The sequence below is a fragment of the Myotis davidii genome, unplaced genomic scaffold (genome assembly GCF_000327345.1).
Source record: "Myotis davidii unplaced genomic scaffold, ASM32734v1 scaffold327, whole genome shotgun sequence".
Taxonomy (NCBI): Eukaryota; Metazoa; Chordata; class Mammalia; order Chiroptera; family Vespertilionidae; genus Myotis; species Myotis davidii.
In genome coordinates this window covers 4304455-4325650 of record NW_006298628.1, presented here as the reverse complement: position 1 = coordinate 4325650, position 21196 = coordinate 4304455, and the positions used below count along the sequence as shown (strand labels likewise).

Below are 21196 nucleotides of genomic sequence, written 5' to 3'. Positions count from 1 at the left end.
TAGAATATTCTTTATTAGAAAACAAAAATACAGAAATAAATGAATCTGTGGTTGATATGAGACTGCAGTTGTCATCCACGGGTGGTTTTCTTTTTTAAAATAAGTTTTTAGTAATTTACTATCAATTTTGAACTTGTTAGTATGTTTAAACTATTAAAATACTGCCATTTTTATTGGTTTTCTAGGTTTTAAAACCATTTAATTGAATGTACACCATGACACTCCCCATGCTGTTCCCAACTGATTAGATTAAAAGAATCCCTTTATAGCCTCTTGCCCCCCGAAATGAGCACAGATTCTCTTGCAAACTAAATCAAAAGAAACTGGAAGGAAAAAAACAAATTGTGTTCCTTTTCCTTTAGGTCTACCTGATTAATATTAAATCCTTTATTTCTTTTTGGTACTTCTTTTCACAGGTGACATTTTTTCCTTTTCTGCAAAGTTACTAATATCTATGGGGATTTTTTGCTCTTTTTTTTTTTTTTTTTTTTAGCAAATCACAGATGAAGGTCTCATTACTATATGTAGAGGGTGCCATAAGTTACAGTCCCTCTGTGCCTCCGGCTGCTCCAACATCACGGATGCCATCCTGAATGCTCTGGGTCAGAACTGCCCACGGCTTAGGTAAAATTTCTTTTCTTTTTTAAAATGCATTGGGTTTTAGAAAAAAAAAACCCACAGATTTGTGTTCCACTTATTTATGCATTTATTGATTGATTCTTTTTCATTTTTATTTTTTTATCCTCATCCAAGGATATGTTTATTGATTTTAGAGAGGAAGAGAGAGAGAAACATCGATGTGAGAAAGAAACATCGATTGGTTACCTCCTATACCAGGGGTGGGCAAACTTTTTGACTCGAGAGCCAGAACGGGTTCTTAAACTGGACCGGAGGGCCGGAACAAAAGCATGGATGGAGTGCTTGTGTGAACTAATATAAATTCAAAGTAAACATCATTACATAAAAGGGTACGGTCTTTTTATTTTTTAGTTTTATTCATTTCAAGCAGGCCGTAGTTTGCCCACGGCTGTCCTATACACACAAAACTGGGGATGAAACCCGCAATCTAGGTGTCTACCCTGACCAGGAATCCATCCTGCAAACTTTTGGTATACGGGACGGCGCTCCAACCAAGTGAGCCACCCAGACAGGGCCATTGGTTCATTCTTGTATGTGCCCTGACTGGGGATCAAACCTGAAACCTTGGCATAGCGGGATGGCACCTTAACCAATTGAGCTCCCCAGCCAGGGCAGCATTTCTTGTTTAGCTTAAAAATATTGGGAAGAGAACAGAGGTCTCCTTCACTTGGAACCTTGAAATTTTTAAGGTAGACACTACAAGGCCACTACCCTTTTAGATGCCCTCTGTCTTGCTTTATACTTTATTGGATTTACATGTAATTGGCCTGAACCAGCGGATAATAGTCTCCATTTTTTTACTTCTTGCTAGCCATACTAGAAAAAAAATCACTTCGTTTTATTACTTGAGAAAATAAATAAAGAGATATTTTCTCTTACTAATGCTTTCATATGTAAGATGGTCCCCTACTTACAATGGTTCAACTTATGATTCTTTTTTTTTTAATATATTTTTATTGATTTTTTACAGAGAGGAAGGGAGAGGTATAGACAGTTAGAAACATCAATGAGAGAGAAACATTGATCAGCTGCCTCCTGCACACCCGCCACCAGGGATGTGCCCACAACCAAGGTACATGCCCTTGACCAGAATCGAACCCAGGACCCTTCAGTCCGCAGGCCGATGCTCTATCCACTGAGCCAAACCAGCCAGGGCCAACTTATGATTTTTTGACTTTATGATGGTGGAAGGTGATACACATAATAAATAAATTACATGAGATAGTCAACATTTTATTATAAAACAAGCTTGTGTTAGATGATTTTGCCCAACTAGAGGCTAATGTAAGTGTTCTGAGCACATGTAATGTAGGCTTGGCTAAAATTACGATGTTTGGGAGGTTAGGGGTATTAAATGCACTTTTGACTTAACAGTATTTTCTACTTTTGAGGGGTTTGTCTGGACATAACGCCATCACAAGACAAGGAGTATCTGTAATTCCTTTCTGAAGAAAGTTTTTGATGGCCTGTCCTGTGGTCATTTATGTTGTAATAATGATGCTAGGTACATAGCAGAAAGTATTTAAAAAGAAAAAACAGTCCTATAGGAGAACCTCCTTTATGCTTATTAATGGTAATTTAGAGCAAGCCTTATCTCTTCATTGCTCCACCTCTCTGTCTAAATAGAGGATTGGCTAAATATTATTGTATTTATATATTAGACATATTAGCCATTGTTGTAAGTGATTCACAAATATTAATTTACTTAATCATCAAACACCATATAAGCCCTGTTATTATCTCCATATTATAGATGAAGAAAACTGAAGCCCAGAGAGGTCAAGTAACCTGTTCAAGGTCTCACAGCTAGAGTAAGTGCAGGAGCAAGGATTCAAACCCAGGCAGTCTGGCTCCAGAAACCACTTGTTTGACGTAGAATAATCATTTATTAAACTTTTTTGTAATCATCTGGCCATGGGCCTGACTGTAATTAGTGAAAGAAAATCTGGCTACAGTATCAAAATTCCTTAATAGATCATAGACTTGTTTGTCAAAATAAGTAATATCAGAAGCCTAGAGTAGAATTCTATTCAGGAACTAAGTAGGTAGCCAAACTCCTGTCTAAAAATATTACCCCCCTAGAGGCCTGGTGCATGAAATTCATGCACTGGGGAGAAAGGAGGGGGATCCCTCAGCCCAGCCTGTGCCCTCTCGTAGTCCAGGACTCCTCGAGGGATGTCCGACTGCCAGCTTAGGCCCGGGATCCCTCTTGCAGTTTGTGACCCCTTGCTCCTTACCACCACCCTGCTCACTGCTCCTTACTACATTTGCTGCTCCTTAGGACTGCCATGAGGTGGGAGAGGCTTCCGCCACTGCCACTGCACTCGCCAGCCTTGAGCCTGGCTTCTGGCTGAGTGGTGCTCCCCCTATGGGAGTGCACTGCACCCGGGGCAGCTCCTGCGTGCCCCCTGGTGATCAGTGCACATCATAGCGACCTGTCATTCCGCCATTTGATTGATTTGTATATAAGGGTTTTATTATATAGAATTCCCTTTTTTAAAAAAAATATTTTTTTTATTGATTTTAGAGAGGGAGAGAGAGGGAGAGCGAGATAGAAACATCAATGATGAGAGAGAATCATTGATCAGCTGCCTCCTGCACGCCCCTCACTGGGGTTCGAGCCCACAACCCGGGCATGTGCCTTTGACCGGAATTGAACCTGGGACCCTTCAGTCCACAGGCTGATGCTCTATCCACTGAGCCAGATCAGCTGGGGCTTACCTGGTCCCTTTTTGTTTTAAAGAGAGGGGCGTTCACCTTCCTCCTCTTTCGTGTTTTATCTTATTGTTAGAACAGAAAGACTCTCAGATGTGATACTTCAATCAGTAAATGTTTTTCCATTAGACACAGCATTCACTTCTCTTTTTTTATCTTTTTTATTTTTGTTTTTTTATATTTTTATTGATTTCAGAAAGGAAGATGAGAGGGAATCATTGATCGGCTGCCTCCTGTACATCTCCTATTGGAGATCGAGTCGCAACTGGGCATATGCCCTGACCTGGAAGCGAACCTTGACCTCCTGCTTTATAGGTCGACGCTCAGTCACATAGCCACACTGGCCAAGCTAATTTATCTTTATTGTTGAAAGTATTACATATTGCCCCCTTTTCCCCCCCATTGATTCCCTCCACCCTGCCTCCACCCCCTCTAGAGATTGTCAGTTGATATGATTTCTTATACTTCTGTAAGTAATTTGTAAGCAAGCATAAATATTCTAAGGTGCCATAGTGCAGATGCCACCAAACTTTTCACAGAAAAGCTATGTTTGACTCCTCAGTCCTGTGGTTGGTATTTAGGTTGTTGTGTAGCAGTTCCTGAATAGGTCAGTGGCTGCCAGCTCAGCTCCCCTCTCCACTGGGCCTCCCTGGGAACATGTGGGAGGAGCCAGGAAACATAAGGTTATTTTTTCATAAGTATGGAATTTCATGTTTGGGATAGGCCTATAATTAACCAGTCCTTTTATAACATTTTAAAAATCTATCTAAATCTGAGTGGGCCTACATGTAAAATAGGAAAAGAGAGTCATTTTCTTTAGCAACAGATTAATAGAGTACCCTGTCCATTTCCCTTGTTTTCTAGAAGCAGGCTGTCCTCTGGGTGCAAGCAGTGTGCCATCAAAAGCCTTTTCAGATGATTTATTTTATTATTATTATTATTATTATTATTATTATTTTGCTTGTTCGTTGCTTTTCTTCTTACATATATCTCAATTTGCTCATTCTTTAGAGAATGAGTATTGAAAAACCTGTATGATTGAGCAGTATGGTGACATTCCAACTTTCAGACTTGCTGTATATAAACCTGGACTCTCCACTCTAAAATGCTTCATTTCCCAAACCAGTGATTTCTCACTTCAGCACTCTATTGTCTGTGGAGAAGTCTTTTAAATGCATTTTGGCATTAACTACAAGCTTCTCTTACATTCTTCTGATTGCATAAGTCTGCAGTGTTGTATTTACAGGACCACTTTATGATGACTTCATGAATAGGATTAGCAAGATCTCTATACAGACTTGCTTAGCTATTAATGTCATTATATTATGTAGTCCTTAGGGACTAGGAGGTTGTTTTCTTAAATTCTTGCTGTTTTAATAAACGTGGTTTTCAGGGACCAAGGACTTTACTTTCACTTTGGTTTTTTTAACAGAATATTAGAAGTGGCAAGGTGTTCTCAATTAACAGATGTAGGCTTTACCACTCTGGCCAGGGTGAGTATTTTCTCCAAGTTCTATGTAAGTTTTGTTTGGGATTTTTATTTCAGAAGAATGAGCAAGGATGGAGATGTGAAATGGCAGCAGAACTAAGGGTGTGTGGGGTGTGGGGGAACTTCCCTGTGGCTGATGTTCCAGGGCGTTCTCATGCCACAGCTACTAGCTTGTATAATTATAGTATTTAAAATTATAACTGTCTTTGACCAATGTATGGAACAAGGGGAAGGACCTTTGCTTTCAGGCAGATTGATATTGAACACCACTTCGTTTTCTGGCCTTAAAGTTTCCCCATATTTTAAATATTTGTATTGTAATGTTTGGTTTTGTGTTTTATAGAATTGCCATGAGCTTGAAAAGATGGACCTGGAAGAGTGTGTTCAAGTAAGATTGTGGATTTTTACTCAGAAGTACAATATAATAGAAACTTATGTAACATGCACACGAGAACATTGGCTTCCCTCCCCTGGTGTAACGCAGTGCCTGGCAGCACTGGTGGCTCTCCACTGCTGACTCCCCAGGCACACCTAGCAGAGGACTCATGGTATCTGTGTTCAGGTGAAAATGTATGTCATCAGTAAGGTTGCCATTGGAAAGGAAGAAAGCCCATTCAAGCCATAAGATATTTCCTTAGACCTACAGGGTTTTGATATTAGTAAATAATTAAAGCCCCATGACACTGATATATAGCCCTGCCCTTTTTAGCTTAACTTGACGCTGGACCCCTTAGCCCTAGAGACCTGAGTCTGTATGGAGCCCTGTCCTTAAGGCAGGCAACCAGATACTTCCTTAATAGCAATATCTTTTCTTACCAATTTTGAGAGCTTTGAGATTAGTTGATTGAGCAGAAACTTTGATGGGAGACTCCTAAAAAGAAGATAGAATAATGAATTTTATTAATGGTCAAAATAAAGAAGATACTTGGGTCTATTGAGGTCAATTTTTTCTAAATTACTTGTTACCCGATACTACTTAGCAGCTATTACTTCTTAAACTGAAATTTGTTTCTGTCCGCTTATCTCTTATACATGTTTAGTGTCCTTTCCAATATTAGTCCTTCTGAGTGATGTGCACACACCTGTCTGCTCCAGCTCCCCACCCCTCTGACATTATATATTAGAATAATATAATACCTCAGATTTGGAAGAATTTGAAAAGAAGCACTGATTTACTTTTTGTCCTAAGATAATTATAAAAGACTGTTTTTCCTTTTAGGAGTTTTTCCTTAATGTTAGTAGGTAACCCAGATTCCAGCAGCCCCTTTGTGCCACCATTGGGAAGATAACTGGCACCCAAAAAGATAACATTAATCTTTTTTCATGGAGCAGTATCTTCCTTGTTGTTTTCTGTGATGGTTTTAAGGAGGTAGAACAAAGTATAGTGGGTAGAAGTTATAAGGAGACAGATTTTCATTCATTTAAAAAAACAAAACAGTTTTCAACCTGCTCAAAGTTTTCAGTCTGCTCAAAGATGAAGACTAGAGAATGCTAGATATGTTCAAACCTAGTTTCTTAAAGAACAATTCAGGTATCCATTGGGATATCAACCTCAAGATTTTGTTATTTGAGAATTGATATCAGGATATCAGTCTAGATTACAAGTATAGTCAAGAGTGAGGTACGGGCCATGAGTTTTTTTTCTTGGAATTATACCTAAAATAAGCTTATGTGTTTCTTTCAGATAACAGATAGCACCTTAATCCAACTTTCTATACACTGTCCTCGACTTCAAGTATTGGTGAGTGTGACTCTGGAAATTTATGTGTTTACCAGATTTAAATACTGATTTTAGAGAGAGAGGAAGGGGAGGAGAGACAAAGGTAGATTGATTGCTTCCTGTCACACTCCGTCTGGGGACTGAACCTGGAAACAGCATGTGCCCTGACGAGGAATCGAACTGGCCACTTTTCAGTGCATGGGATGACGCTCAACCAACTGAGCCACACCAGCCAGGGCTATTTATTATATTTAGATTTAATCAAAAAGCCCAGCTTTTACTTTCCTCTTGGTTACTGGCTACCATTTTGGGAAAGCATATTTCTCCAAATTGTCAACTTACAGAGGACCAAGAGAGGAATTAAGAAATGTTTAATGTTTTCTTTGTCAATACTTGGAAATTGAAAACTGATGTGGAAAGTATGAGTTCTCCTTCCCACTTGAACTCCAACCTGAATGGTGTTAAAATTTCCAGAGGTCCTGGGAGTTGATGGCCAGAAATACAGTTTGCTTCACCTTCAGACCAAAACAGAAGCAATCAAGGCTTTTACTAGGGAGAATTTTCTGTTACTGTTCCTTGTAACACTATAGGAAAGAAAGTATTCTGGTTAACCATTCTTTTTTTAAAATATATTTTTTTTTGTTACTGATTTCAGAGAGGAACAGAGAGGGAGAGAAAGATTGAAATATCACTGATGAGAGAGAATCACTGATCAGCTATCTCCTGCACACCCCACACTGGGGATTTGAGCCCGTAACCCAGGCATGTGCCCCAATTGGGAATCGAACTGTGACCTCCTGGTTCATAGGTCAACGCTTCACCACTGAGTCACACCAGCCGGGCATGGTTAATCAATCTGTATCTAGGTTCATTTTTGGTTTATTTGGTGGCACCTTGCTATCCAAATTGGGTCAAGGGTTCTGAGTTTCACATGAAGTGACCAGGAACTAAGGAAAATTGATACAGTCAAGAGATTTATATGAAGAGATAACTATATCTGACAGCTATCAGAATCAAGTTCATTTAATTAACTTGGCCTCCCCCTGTACCAGGTAATCAATATGTAGTCCAAATTCTAGGAATTTTTGTTCAGGAAAAGCTTGAGCCCCACTTATCCCTGTAAAGAAGAAAAGTGTTCATTTGTGTGTATGGGGGGTGGGGGCGCAAATAGGTAGTATTTTATTTTGTTAATGAACTATTTCATAGTCATTACATAAATTCACAAAGTATATTTAGAATCAGAAAGAGAAATGTCTATCATTGATTGTCAAAAGCAGAACCCCAGCAACTCTAATTTGCTTTCTTCATTTACCACATGGATCTAGTGATGGTTCCTTATGCATCAACATCAAACTAGAAAGGTCTCTCTGATGGTACACAGGCCTCTTGCTGGAAGAATGCCATAAGATATGTCAGTACCCTTCCTTGCTCTCTTTGGCTGCAGAGTCTGTCTCACTGTGAGCTGATCACAGACGATGGAATTCGTCACCTGGGGAATGGGGCCTGTGCTCATGACCAGCTGGAGGTGATTGAACTGGACAACTGCCCACTAATCACAGACGCATCCCTGGAGCACTTGAAGAGCTGTCACAGCCTTGAGCGGATAGAACTCTATGACTGCCAGCAAATCTCACGGGCTGGAATCAAGAGACTCAGGGTAAAGATGGCTGCATCACCCTCCAGCTCTAGTGTTCTCAGCACCCTTTGTTTTTCTTTTTTTTAGATTTAGATTCCTTTGATTTTTAAATTTACTTAGACATTTAGCAAAGATGGGAGAAATGGAAAGCAAACGTACAGGAAGATAGTTTCAGGTGGAAATGTAGTAGGAAAATACCCACTGAGGGAAGAAAAGTAGGTCTCCTCCCAGCAGTTATTCCAGCAATGTCCAGAGTTTAATAGCATGCCTGGAGTCAGACGCAGATGCCACATTTTGGTTCTAAAGGAAAGAAAGGAATAACAAAAAATATTTAATTAAATAGGATTTAAATTTTTAATTTATATTTTCTTTCATATCAACCCCTCTTGCTGGGATTTTTATTTATTTCAAAATATGCTCGTATTGATTTTTAGAGAGAGGGGAAGGGAGAGGAAAAGATCGATGAGAGAGAAACATCATTGATCGGCTGCCTCCTATACTCCCCCACTGGGGATCTAGCCCTCAACCCGGCATGTGTCCCAACCGGCAATTGAACCCCAGTGACCTTTTTGGTTTATGGGTCCGTGCTCAACTACTGAACCACACTGGCCAGGTGGGATTTTTTTTTTAAGACAACAAATGGATCAAGTAATTTTTTCCCTTTTTCTGTTTGCACCCCTCCCCCCACCCCTTCCCTGTAGTAGAGAGACCCATGCATAGCCAAATGACTGGAAGACAGGTTGCCAGCAAGGAGGTTATAAAAGGCTGAACGGATCTATATATTAGATTATTCCGCTCAAAAGACATTTATTGGAACTTCTGCTTCACACCTGCTGTGGGAAAGGCACTGTGCTTGTTGTCCTTTATAGCCAACCTCCAAAAACTCCATGTCGACCATATGGCACCTGAGCACATACAGGACCAACCTCATCTTGATTTTCTCTTGGCCTCAGCTCCTCCTCTCCCTTCAGCCCTAGAGGACTGAGAGCATAGCTGCAGTGGGGAATCCTTGCAGCCGTATTTCTTCTACACTAAAGAGGAGAGCCACAGGTCATCAGAAGAAAGACTGTCCACAGTGACTTGGGGAAAAAATCTTAAGCTTATTTCAAATATGGCAATATAGTTTATTTCAACTATGAGAATCAAACTAGGAATCCCTTTGGGAACAGGTTAAGAAATGAGTATGAAGTTTTTCCCCACTTGTATTATTATGGAAGCAGGGACCAAAGTTATGTGAGCTGATTTAGTCATTTAGAGTAATGTGGGATGGTACAGAGTAGAACCCAGGCCTCCAACATCTGGCTGCTGGTGGTCGGCCTCTGCCCTGCTTTCATGGCCACTCAGTGTTTGTTCTGAGAAGCAACATTGCTCTTTCTGTTTAAGCCCTCTCTCTTAGTAATGTTTCTGTCTTGTTTCAGACCCATTTACCCAATATTAAAGTCCACGCCTACTTCGCACCTGTCACTCCACCCCCATCAGTCGGGGGCAGCAGACAGCGCTTCTGCAGATGCTGCATCATCCTATGACAGTGGAGGTGGCAGCCGTGGCGAACTGAGTATTTAATGACACTTCTAGAGTTACCGCGGAGTCTCCAGTGGAAGCGACCCAGTGTTCTGGGCAAGGGTTACAACGTGAGGCAGTGTCCAGATTCCCAGAGCCACACGTACATATACATACCCATCCGCTCTAGCTCTGTGACGGGGGTCTGAAGACTGTGCTGGCTTTATCAAGTGGATTGATAAAACTTAGCCATTCCTGTTGGACGTTCCCAGAAGAAAACCATAGGCCAGGTAGGGGGAAGGGGTTGTTCCAGCAAACCCAGTGTTACTGCTACTACGGTTTCTTTATTTTATTAAGGGGTTTATTTGGTGATATTGGAACAGCAACTGCAGTCCTCCAGGGTCAAGGAAAGCATAGAGAAAAACAATATACGTTGTATCCAGGGACCAGAAAGAAAATTTCTTTGCATCCTATAAATGGTAGCCATCCATTGTGAGATGACTACACAGCTTCTGTGCTTCCTCGTTCCCATGCCAACATGCAGAGCATGCTCACAAAGAAGGCTCCTCCATTCCGCCTCCTGTTTAGTATTTGGCCCAGTGGTTTCCTATATGGTCACATTGAAATTACTGTGGTCCAAATGTGATTACTTATTCACTCAAATTGTCACTGTCTGTAGCACACTTGTGCACCTGTTGTCCTTTGTTGCTCCCTCCTGCATTCTTGCCCAGTCTGTCACCTGTTCATAGTCTGCTTACTCACACTCAATTGTTACTCTCTTGCTGTTGTGTTTACAGTTGGCATTTTGGATGATTAGTTCGGGTTACCAAACATTTTTAAAAGAGACATTATCAATAAATATTTTTTTAATTCTAAATTTTACCATTAGGGGCCCCTGCCTGAATCTTTGCCAGTCTGAAGGGAAACAGTTATAAAAGCAAGAAAAGTTATGAGAAGAAATTAAGCTAAAACTATTTTGATAATAGTAAACTTTGCTTTTTGGTTTCTGTTATATCTTGTGATATGTGAAAATATGCATGATATGCCCAATACTCCATTTTTCCTTCCATCAGGCTCTGCTAATTTAATGAGGTGAACAAAACACATTAATTAGTAAAGAGTGGGATGCCAAATCCCAAAACTGAGCCTGGACACCCCCCCACCCACACTCAGGCACGTTGTATGTTCACTGAAATCTAGGTGTGATCAGTGACATCTCCGATTTGTGTCTTTGGGGTTGTTTTATTTTAGCAGAAATGCTACTAGAGGCACTGTGCCATCTAGCCAATCAGTGTCTCTCCCCCACCCCTATTTCAGCCTGCCAGGGACCCTGTGAAAGCTGGTCAACTGTATGAGAGTGTTGATGGTATCATTTAATATCGGAGCCTCAAAGGACTGGGACCTGTCAGCCATATCTCCTGTTCTCCAGACTTCCCATGAATGAAACACAAGAGTAGCCAGGTCAAGGAACTGGGGCAGCAGAAAGAGAACATTGAGAGGAAGAAGAAGTAGGGGTCTCAGTGCCTCTGCCCAGCCTGGTCATCAGAGTTGAGGGCTGGGAGGGTATTCAGTGCCCATGACTCAAAGATGCTTCCCCCCCCACACACACACACACACAAAATCCTGCAGAGTGAGTTAAATGAGTTTCTGAAGTACTAGAAGTAGGTTTAAACCCCAAGGTTAAAAACCATGTGTGATTTTTTTAAATAGGATGACTTTTGTAAGAATTACGTGTGATTTATTCCTTCACATAAAGGATCCCATAAATGTGTACAACCCACCAATATTTAATATGTTACATTTATTTTAAATCCTATTTAATTATTCCCTTTTAAAAACTAAAATTATATTTTTTAATTCTCCCTTCCCCTTTTCAAATTACAGTGTAAGGAGTATACTTTTTAAAGTGAGACTCACTCTCCTGGCTGTACCCCACACTTATAAATATATACATGTGCACACACACTTCCAGATGTAGTTCATAATATTCATATCCCCAGGTCACTCATTCAAACAAAACTAAAAAGAAATATTTAGGGCCCATCTGCTCTAATCTATAATTTTTTTTATAATGCCTGAACAAATTGGCTATAAAACCCTGATTGATTAGTGAGTGTGGAATTGAATTGCCCAATAGGTGAGGCTTATATATATATAATTTGTTTAAAAGATCCTACTCACCAGTACATGAGTGTCTTGGAAATGCTGTTTCTCTCCTCAAAGAGTGTTCCCAGGTGCGGGTCCATGTGGACTTGCGCAGGCAGCCCCTGCCTGTCTGGGCTGAGAACAGAGTGGAGTGAGGGTAAAAGCCTGGAGTGTGCAGCAGCATGTGGTCAGGCAGGAGGCTGTCCCTTTCTCAAGAAAACTTCAGGCCCATCAAGCTTGGAATGAAACATTTTTTTTATACCAGTCTGCAACCACGCCAGCTGATGAAATGTACCAGGACTTTGAAAACCCAGAACATGGTAAGTTTTGGTCAGGTGGACAGGGTCCTGTCACCTGGACACAGTGCTGCCTGTTTCAACATCAGGAACACTTTTGAAAAGTCAGTAAGGTTTCACAGGTGTAACTCTTCCATAGGGAAAGCTTATTGTCTGGCTGCACAGCTCCTCCACAATATGCCTTCTGTAATGAAAAGGTGCAGCGCAAGAGAGGAGATTTGGGAGAAGGAAGAAGGTACCCTCAAAGGTATTGCCGTAAACCTGCCGATACCCAGGAGGAATTATTGCAGTGTCCTCTGGCGAAAGTTATTCAGCATCCAGATCATCTTTTTTCCAAGCAGCCTTTTCTCCCCTTACATTTCCCAGCATCATTTGCTACAACAGTACCTTTTATATCCTCTTCATTGGCCCCATCAGCTTTTTATTTATTTTTTTGATCCTCACCCAAGGATATTTTTTCCATTGCTTTTCAGAGAGAATGGAAGGAAGGGAGTAGGGAGAGAGAGATACACATAGATTGGTTGCCTTCCACACATGCCCCAACAGGTCTGGAGATCAAACCTGCAACCCAGGTACATACTGGGAATCAAACCCTCAACCTTTCCATGCATGGGTCAGCACTCTAACCACTGAACATACTGGCCAGGGCCCAGCTTTTTTTTTTTTTTTTTTTTAATTGACGCCTCCCATTTCCTCCTACATCCATCCTCACTGTCTGTTTAAAGCCTCCATCTACTCCCAGTGATGCTACTGATTCTGAAATGTCTCCAGTCTAGCGTTCACTTTGGGTCCTTATGATCGAGGCAAACCATCCTGGGCAGTCTTGAATCCGTGACTGTCAGTGGCTCAGGCCATTTTTCACCAGATGGTCTTTGAGGGTGGTCTTTGACATTTGCTTGCTAAATTAGAAATCAAACTTGGATATGAGCAGTAAAGGGGATCTGGCTTTATTTTTTTTTCCAATATTTGGAATATGAAAGCACATTATACTACTTCATGTAAAAAGTTTTCTCCTGTTCTGCTCTCTAGTGGATGTAAAAGTATTTCTTAAATGTTTTTGTGTGTATGTGTGTGTATTTCCACATTCATGAGTTAAGCTGATTCAGCAGACATATAAATCAGAAATTTCATATATTCCTTAGATCACACATTTTAAAGAGAAACCTGGTAAATGTTTTTATGATGCTTTATTTTGGGTTTTCCAAACTGAACAGTTCAGTGTAGCTATAATGCTACAGCAGTCAAGTGCTTATGTTCTAATTGCCTTGTAAAATGCATTGTTACTGGTTTAATAGCCCACTAATGCCACGGGGGCCACACAAAGTATGCCATGGAGCCTACCTTGGTTTGAAGTCATTAGGAAATGCGACAGTGTTATGGGAAGAAGAGGGTGGCTACCTGCCTGCCTGTATTGGCAGCATGTCCTTAGGCGACCCTGTTGTTTTGAAAAGGAGGAACACTTGGGGATCACGGTTGCAGACCCTTGGCCGATTAATATTTATTGTGCTGCAAATCACAGACTGTTCATGACAGTCACCACCGAGAGAGGAAAATAGTCTAGTCTGCCTTTTCCCTGCTTGTGTGCATACTTTAAGGTTAGGTTTCTATCCCTATTGTGCATCCTGGCTGACACTCTCTCCGTGGTATGCTTTGAGCTTCTGGAACATTCTATAAAACGATTGCCTTCTCTAGCTGCCCACCAGTTCTAGGATCTTTAACCACCTCAGACCAAAACAATGTGAATTAGCCAAGTTTTGTTTGAGAAGAGGTTAGGATGTGTGGTTGGTCTTTAAGCAGAGCCTGTCCGTCCCCTTACAATGATTATGATCTGGGACCAAAGAACCCTAAAGCAGCAGGAGGGTGAGGGGACATATGGAGTCTCAGCCTCTCCTCACCTTTATTTCCATCATAAATTTTAATTGTAAGATGGAAAGACACAAAAGACTCGGAAAGACCGTGTCAGTAGTGTATAATTAACCAGGTAATAAAGTTGGGCTGTATTTGCTATACCCAGGTCCCTGACTTACCATCTTGGTTCTCCAGCAAACACATGCTTCTCTAAGCTTGCCTTTTCACTTGGGACTTTCTTCCTGCCAGACGCTGCCGTTTGAGGCAAGTGAGTTTTCTGCATGAAGGGCTTCTGTACTTCCCTCCTCAGGCAAGTCTCCCTATTTTGTCCATTTTTATTCTCAGGCACATCAGTTGCACATTTCTGACGCCTTTGGTCCTTAGGAAAGTTAGTAAAAATCTCTCAGCTAAGTCTTTGGAGCCCAAGAGAGTTACGCTCAATTTTCAGTGGAGAAACATGTGTTGGACAAGCTCACATGGAGATGTTAAGAGAAATTCCATAGTGCACTTCTTCCATCCCGCTGCGTGTGATTTTTGAGTAAGCCCCTGGTAGGGTTCGATTCCCAGGTGTTGAGGATTAGTGCTTGCTCAGCCATGGTAGTTCACTGCCCTTTAGGAAAAAGAAGCATGAGCGACCAGAATTATATCAATTGACCCTGTGTATTTTCTCTATTTTTCAGTGTCTTGTTTTGAAGAATTGGGGTGGGGAAATGGTAGGTGAGATTCAAATTAAAGGAGAAAATCAGTTCTGGAACTGTGGGGTACTTTGCTTCAGGTACAAGCATCTGTCCTGAATATGTAGAAACAACTGCTTCACATGTGAGTAGATTTACTTTCCTCTCCATCTAATGACTCCAGGCCCTTTTTCCTTCTGCTTCCCACACACACCTAACCAGAGCCATCCCATGGGGATTGGCACCACTGAAAGAAACCCCAGGGCTTCCCAGCTGCTCTGGGCACGGTGTTCGCCAGGGCAAGAGCAGGTAGGCAATGCGAATCCCCACCCAGGAAGAAGTGGGAGGGAAGAGGTGTCCAGACACATACCTTTTCTCTCCTGCCATACTCCAGGAACCCCAGGGAATCTTTGAAGTGATGTCTTTTATATTAAAGTGGAAGAAGAAGTTTGCCCCACTAAATTTCGCTTGTCATTGTCTCTTACTACTGTTTTTTTATTCAGATCCGTACCACACTGCTGTTCACACACGTGTATGTGGTTCTTATCTTAGCCTAACTCTTCCCAAGCACCAGAAGTCATTATTCTGTTTTTGTTTTTTTATGGCACTAGTGAATGAGAACCTAAAGTCTTAGAAAATCCTAACTTGAAAAGGAGTCTCTAATCGGCATGGTTTGATTATTTTACCTTTTCCCCCCTAAAGACTTGAATGATTTTCTTTCCTAGTGCTATGTGATAGATCTGTAATAAGTGAAACCTTTGCTGCTATTTTCCTGGGTTTACAACAGTTTTCTTCTTCCCTTAAGAATAATTTATCTGTTTTTCTCTGATGACTGTTAATTTCTAACAAGTGCAGGAGAGGTGAGCCTGAGATTTCTTCTCTTACTCCCATCCTCACCCTACCCCCAAGTTATACACTAACCTCTACAACCTCTGTGGGATGGGGTGCCTCTCTTGGAGCTGGCCCCTGAGGCTCTGTAGCTGCCAGCACTGAGGGTTACTTCTTAATTTTGCCTTTCTCCATTCCTGTTTTATGACTCAACTTTCAAATGCCTCCCACTCTGGCCGCCTCCTTTTTCCTCCCAGGAATCATTTCCAAGTAACCTGCCTTGGGCATATCCCAACTGCTCTCCTCACCTTTGCCCACCTTCCAGTGACCCTGAGAGCACAGACCTGAGAAATGCGACCTGTGCAGAGCTCAGAGAACTGTGAGGACTACCCCTGCCCGTCAGACTCTGCCTGGGGACAGAGATGGATGGGTAAATGGTGCTGTGGGAGAAACTTTTATCTTCAAACCAGGCTCTTTCATCCCTGTACCCAGTGGCTCCCTCCTGTTCCCAGCCCTTGAGGGGGTAAAATGCAGAGGAGATTGACTGGCAGGGTCTGGTACCAAACATCATTATCTGGCCTGCCTAAGCCTCCCCCAGCCTCTGGCCTGCCCTGGAGTGCTTCAGTGTGTGGGAGCTGCTGCTTACTGCTTCTCCACTAGGCCCGCCCAGCGCTTTGCCAGTCCCTGGCATCGACAGCTCCCCACATGGTGACCCGACGCCAGGTTCCATTCGCTGTCCAAGTGACTGTTTCCACTACTACTTTTGGCGCTTGAGATTGCGGGGGAGGGAGGGTTATTTAAAATAAATAAAAGCCAAGGTGGCAGTAGAGGATTCCTTCTGCTTTAAAATCGTTGGACTAAAAAGAAATGTTTTTTATATATAAATATATAAAGTAAATTGTTATGTAACTATTCTTGTTTCCTGTATGTTCTAATTTTGTTTTATGATGTAATTAAAGGAAATAAGCTGTGAAGACTTTTCATTTTGCTGCGGAAATAGCCTGACTTGGAGCTGTGATTCTCTACTTTCTTGAACCCTAGAGCTGCACAGGCTCCCGAGGCTCAGTGAAGGGGCTTCTTTTTGGCACCCTTATATTTTTTAATAGAATTTAACTAATAACCTTTAGTTAATAACTTTTTAGTAGCCTTTTTTTAATACACAACTCTACTTGTCTAAGAAAAACAAGACATAATATAAATCAGGATTTCTAAAATTCTTGTTCTAATTTGATGTAACAATTCATCCTGAGTTCCTTATCTGTGCAGTCCATTGACCTTACCTCGCCTAGGAAGGAGTGAAGATGGTTAAACACAAGCTCCCAAGTCATTGCCTGACCTCCACCCAAATGACCTGAATGACCTGCTATCTCATCTTGCTTTAGAGCTGTAAAGGTTAAAAGAGGTAATAATGGCACATTGTAAGCATTCACATGCTACCTGCTTTATTCCCTTCATTTCAGCAAATATTTCAGTGTCTGGTCTGTGCTGGAGGCTCCAGTTGAGAGATACACAAAGGTTAATGAAATGGGGTCCCTATCCTTTTGGTGGAGATGAGCAGGGGAGCCAAATCTGCAATCAAAATTTATATCTCAGGCTGTCTATCCTGCCATGAAATGCCCTCAGGGAACCTGTGAATTCATAGACCTCTCTTGAAATCCACTCATTCTGCACGTGGTAAAGGTCTGGTCTGGGTTGGTAATTTGGGTGAGGCCGCCGGGGTTACAGGGGTACAAGCAGTTGTCCATGTTGGATCAGTCCTGTATGTTGAGGGAGATACTTTTTACGTCTTCAAGGATAAACAGACTTCCCCTTCCCCAAGGATATATATATATTTTTTTTTTTTTAATACCCAAGGATATTTTTTCCATTGATTTTTAAGGAGTGGAAGGGAGGGAGACAGAGGGAGAAACATCAATGTGAGAGAGGCCCATCGATTGGTTCCCTCTCGCACACGCCCTGACGGGCTGGGGATCCAGCCTGGAACCAAGGTACATGCCCTTGACTGGAATTGATGGCGTGACCCTTCAGTGTGTGAGCCGAAGCTCTAACCACCGGCCAGGACCCCCATTCCAGCCAGTGTTCAGAGCCTTCTCCCTGCCTGCCCTCCCTAGCCAGAGGCTGCCTGCTTTAAAACTCCCCGAAGATGGCCAGTGAATCATTAAACAGGGATTAAGCAGAGGGTGCCTGGGCCTGTTTTCCAATCCATGCATATAGGTTTTCTCTCTTCAGTATTTTTTTTTTTGTGTGTGTGATAACATTTTGAGGGAAAGGAATGAAAAAATGAAGCAGCCCTAACCGGTTTGGCAGTGGCTAGAGCAACAGCCTACAGACTGAAAGGTCCCAGGTTCGATTCTGGTCAAGGGCATGTACCTTGGTTGCAGGCACATCCCCAGTAGGGGGTGTGCAGGAGGCAGCTGATCGATGTTTCTCTCTCATGGATGTTTCTAACTCTCTACCCCTCTCCCTTCCTCTCTGTAAAAAGTCAGTAAAATCTATTTTTTAAAAAAGATGAAAAAAAAAATCAGAATAACATCACATTTAAAAAGCACTTAATATAAAATCGGTTTTCTGCATGGAAAAATATACACACAAAAATCAGTTTCCGGTGGATTGACCTAAAAGTGAAATGCAAAATTAAAATTTAAACTTTGAAAATGTTTGTTTATATTTATGACCTTAATATAGGGGAAGACCTAAAAATTCAAAGATTAATAAGTTCAACTGCATTTTAAAAATAAGACCCCATGGCCTCAGTGTTTAAGAAGAGTAACAGAATTTCCCAAGTCTCTAAAACTGCAGTTTGAATAAGTACAGCGATTTGATAGTTGAATGGTCTTTCGGAGGCTTTAGCGAATAGTTGTTGCCCTAACTAATTGAAATTTAAAAAAATCCAGCCAGATTTATTTATTCCTATCGCAGACTCTATCCCTTGCCCTAGTCTATAGTTTAGGCAGAAGACAATTCTCGAGAGTACCATATCATCAAGAAAATAGAACAAGACCTGTTTAAATTAATTTGCAAAAAAGGAAGAGGTGAGTAGAATTTTAAACACAAATTCACTCATTGTTCAGCAGCACTGCTTGGGGCAAAAGCTCATCCATATTGCCAGGTTTCTTGCCTCACAAGGCTTGGCCAGTTTAGCTCATCTTGGGAAGCTGTGTCCCAGGTTCTAATAACTTGCTGCCGAGCAGTAAGAAATGTGAGCCTGGGGCTGCTTGCTGCCTCCCCAGGGGAGAGGTACAGGACGGTCCGGCTCTTCACCTGGAGCCTGGGGAAGCATCGAGGATTTTCTGGAGAACCAGGCTGGCATCAGTTTCCTCTTGCAGCAGGGCGTCCCTGAGCTTAGGTCAGCACCAGGTAGTAGCCATCTGGATTCTGCACTGAAAGCAGTAAAAAGGGCACCACTGGGGTGAGGCTGCCCCCAACCACCACCAGGATGCGCTCCCAACAGTGAGCGGCCTGCAGCGCACCTGCGCACCCCAGTGTCTTCCCCTCGCCTCCCATCCACCTTCTCAGGAAGCCGCCCTGTGCACTGTGGCATCACAGGAGGGGCCGGGCAGGCATCCAGAGGACCAGGACTACCCGCTGACTGGTCAGCAAGCACCTGCCCTTCCGCTTGGTTGTTGCAGTTTGTGGGGGTTGGGAAAGGGGGGGTGGGGGGGCTTACCTTCCATGGTAATACACTTATGAGAATGCATTTATTCAGTCACGTTTTTCCTGAGCAATAAATAGCTGTCTTTTTGCTATATGATCTCAGTCTCTGACACAAAACTGGTGTCTCCTTCTAAAACTCCTACCTTTTCTCACCACGGCCACAAAGTACGCTTCATCCTTAAGGTTCTGAACCACCTGCAAGGGAGAAGGGGTCACTAAGACAATTCCGTTCTTAGAGCCCAGCGGAATAAGCCAGGTAAGTAGGGAGAGGGAAAGGAGTGACAAGGCCTTGGTGGAGCCTTATAGGGAACCACCGCCCCTCACCTGGTCGCTAAGGAGAATGAGGATACCCCCAGGGCCCTGGTGGAAGAGGCGGTGGATCTGATTGGCTGGGAGGTTCAAGAGCTCTGCCAGTTTTCCCATCAGTTCAATGGCGCTGAGTTCGTCCAGAGAAATCTCTTGATAAAAACCTGGGATGTGGGCAGCAGGGGGTCAGTGGGGAGAGAGGTCTAGAGGGAATCCCAGATACCAGGAGGAGAGGGCATGGTGACAGCCTCATGGTGGGTGTGAGGGGACAGAGGAAAGAAAGAAAAAGGCTCATAAACCCACTTAGTCTTCACCTCCTATTCCTCAACTGAGGGGAGGCCCCAGTTGAAAGAGGAGATGGGACATCTACATATGAAGGACCGAAACCCAAGAACAGTAACAAGATTATAATGGGTTTTTTTTGTGTGTGTTTTTAAATATATTTTATTTATTTTTTACAGAGAGGAAGGGAGAGAGATAGAGAGTTAGAAACATCAATCAGCTACCTCCTGCACATCTCCTACTGGGGATGTGCCCGCAACCCAGGTACATGCCCCTGACCGGAATCGAACCTGGGACCTTTCAGTCCGCAGGCCGACGCTCCATCCACTGAGCCAAACCAGTTTCGGCAAGATTATAATGTTCTAATCCCACATGCTAATAGAATGACAATATCAGAAGGGGTTAGGGAGAGAGCGTGGAGGAATAAACCCAGGGAGACATCCTGGAAGGAGAGGACTAGTCTGGTCATGGAAGGCAGGGGAATGCAAGGAGGGCATGCGGGTCCCAGGAATGGTGGGGCACCACCCCTTCCCCAGGCAAGAAGAGGGTTCATGCGGCCACACCGTTTCTTCCGGAGAGGCCAGAACCTCACCTGGTTCCGGGTTCTTAGGAACCTCGTTCTCTTGCCTAGAGGCCTCCTGAGCCACATACAAAGTCAGCCGGTGACGGATGGGCCTGGGCCAGGAAAACAGTCTCAGCCCTTCATATCTGGACCATCAACTCCCGCTTGGAGCCCCCATCCCTGAGAGACCCCGCCCCTCCCAGGTCTCCAGGGAGAGAAATCGCCACGCATTTCTTAAGCTTGTAATGAACGCTAGATTCTGGGGGAGGAGATAGGAAAATCTAACTCCCCAGAAACTGCGTGATGCAGATGGGATGGTCACAGGAGAGGTCACGGGAGCCTGGCTTTTTAGCCCAGCCCTGCCAGTCTGTAACCTCAGGAAGATCAGTGTCCTTTTTGGGCCAAAGTTTCTTCCTTTGTATAAAATGAGGGCGGGCAGTAAGTGGCCTTCAAGGTGCCTCTTGACTTGAACGTTCTGCTAGCTGAATTGGTAGGTGCCACTACAGAGGGCAGGGGACCCTGTTGGCAGTGCCCAGCACCTGGCTCTAAGAGTATTGAAAAGGCGGATCCCGTCGGCAGCCCCGCAGATCTGGATCAGGTCCTGCCGGGTAAGCTTCAGCAGATCGGTGCCTGCAGAGGCAGACAGAGCCAGATTGGGGAAGAGGCCTGGGATCGAGGCTGGCAAGGGACACAGTCCAACATGAGCCTACAAATAGCCCTAGTATATCCGGGTAGACTTAGAGCCACACCCCGGCTCTGTCACTTGCCAGCTGTGTGTCCTTCCGCAACGTATTGAACCTCTCTGAGCCCTGTTCTCAAGAGCGAGTGTGTAAATTATATAGGATAATATGAGAGGAAAAAACCTAGCAAGCATGGTGCCTGGCAACTCTTAGTCCTAAATA

At 43.0% G+C, this 21196-nt stretch overlaps 2 protein-coding genes across 5 annotated transcripts in view; one reads left to right on the top strand and one right to left on the bottom strand.

Annotated features, from left to right (window-relative positions):
• Positions 1–11378, top strand: part of FBXL20 (F-box and leucine-rich repeat protein 20) — a 63992-nt gene extending 52614 nt beyond the window's left edge. For 3 of the 4 annotated variants that reach the window (XM_006774295.2, XM_006774296.2, XM_015570886.1), the window contains exons 10-15: positions 494–624; positions 4787–4847; positions 5187–5231; positions 6528–6584; positions 8008–8220; positions 9618–11373. In XM_006774295.2, coding sequence (XP_006774358.1) covers positions 494–624; positions 4787–4847; positions 5187–5231; positions 6528–6584; positions 8008–8220; positions 9618–9725 — 615 coding nt within the window. In that variant the 3' untranslated portion in view covers positions 9726–11373. Of the gene's footprint in view, positions 1–493; positions 625–4786; positions 4848–5186; positions 5232–6527; positions 6585–8007; positions 8221–9617 lie in introns of all 4 variants that reach the window. The other variant, XR_001515664.1, reaches the window with a different exon arrangement.
• A 5714-nt stretch (positions 11379–17092) lies between these two features.
• Positions 17093–21196, bottom strand: part of LOC102768683 (upstream-binding protein 1) — an 11126-nt gene continuing 7022 nt past the window's right edge. Inside the window, 5 exon segments of the mRNA XM_015570887.1 lie at positions 17093–17247; positions 18492–19339; positions 19469–19614; positions 20325–20407; positions 20834–20924. Coding sequence (XP_015426373.1) covers positions 19244–19339; positions 19469–19614; positions 20325–20407; positions 20834–20924 — 416 coding nt within the window. The 3' untranslated portion in view covers positions 17093–17247; positions 18492–19243.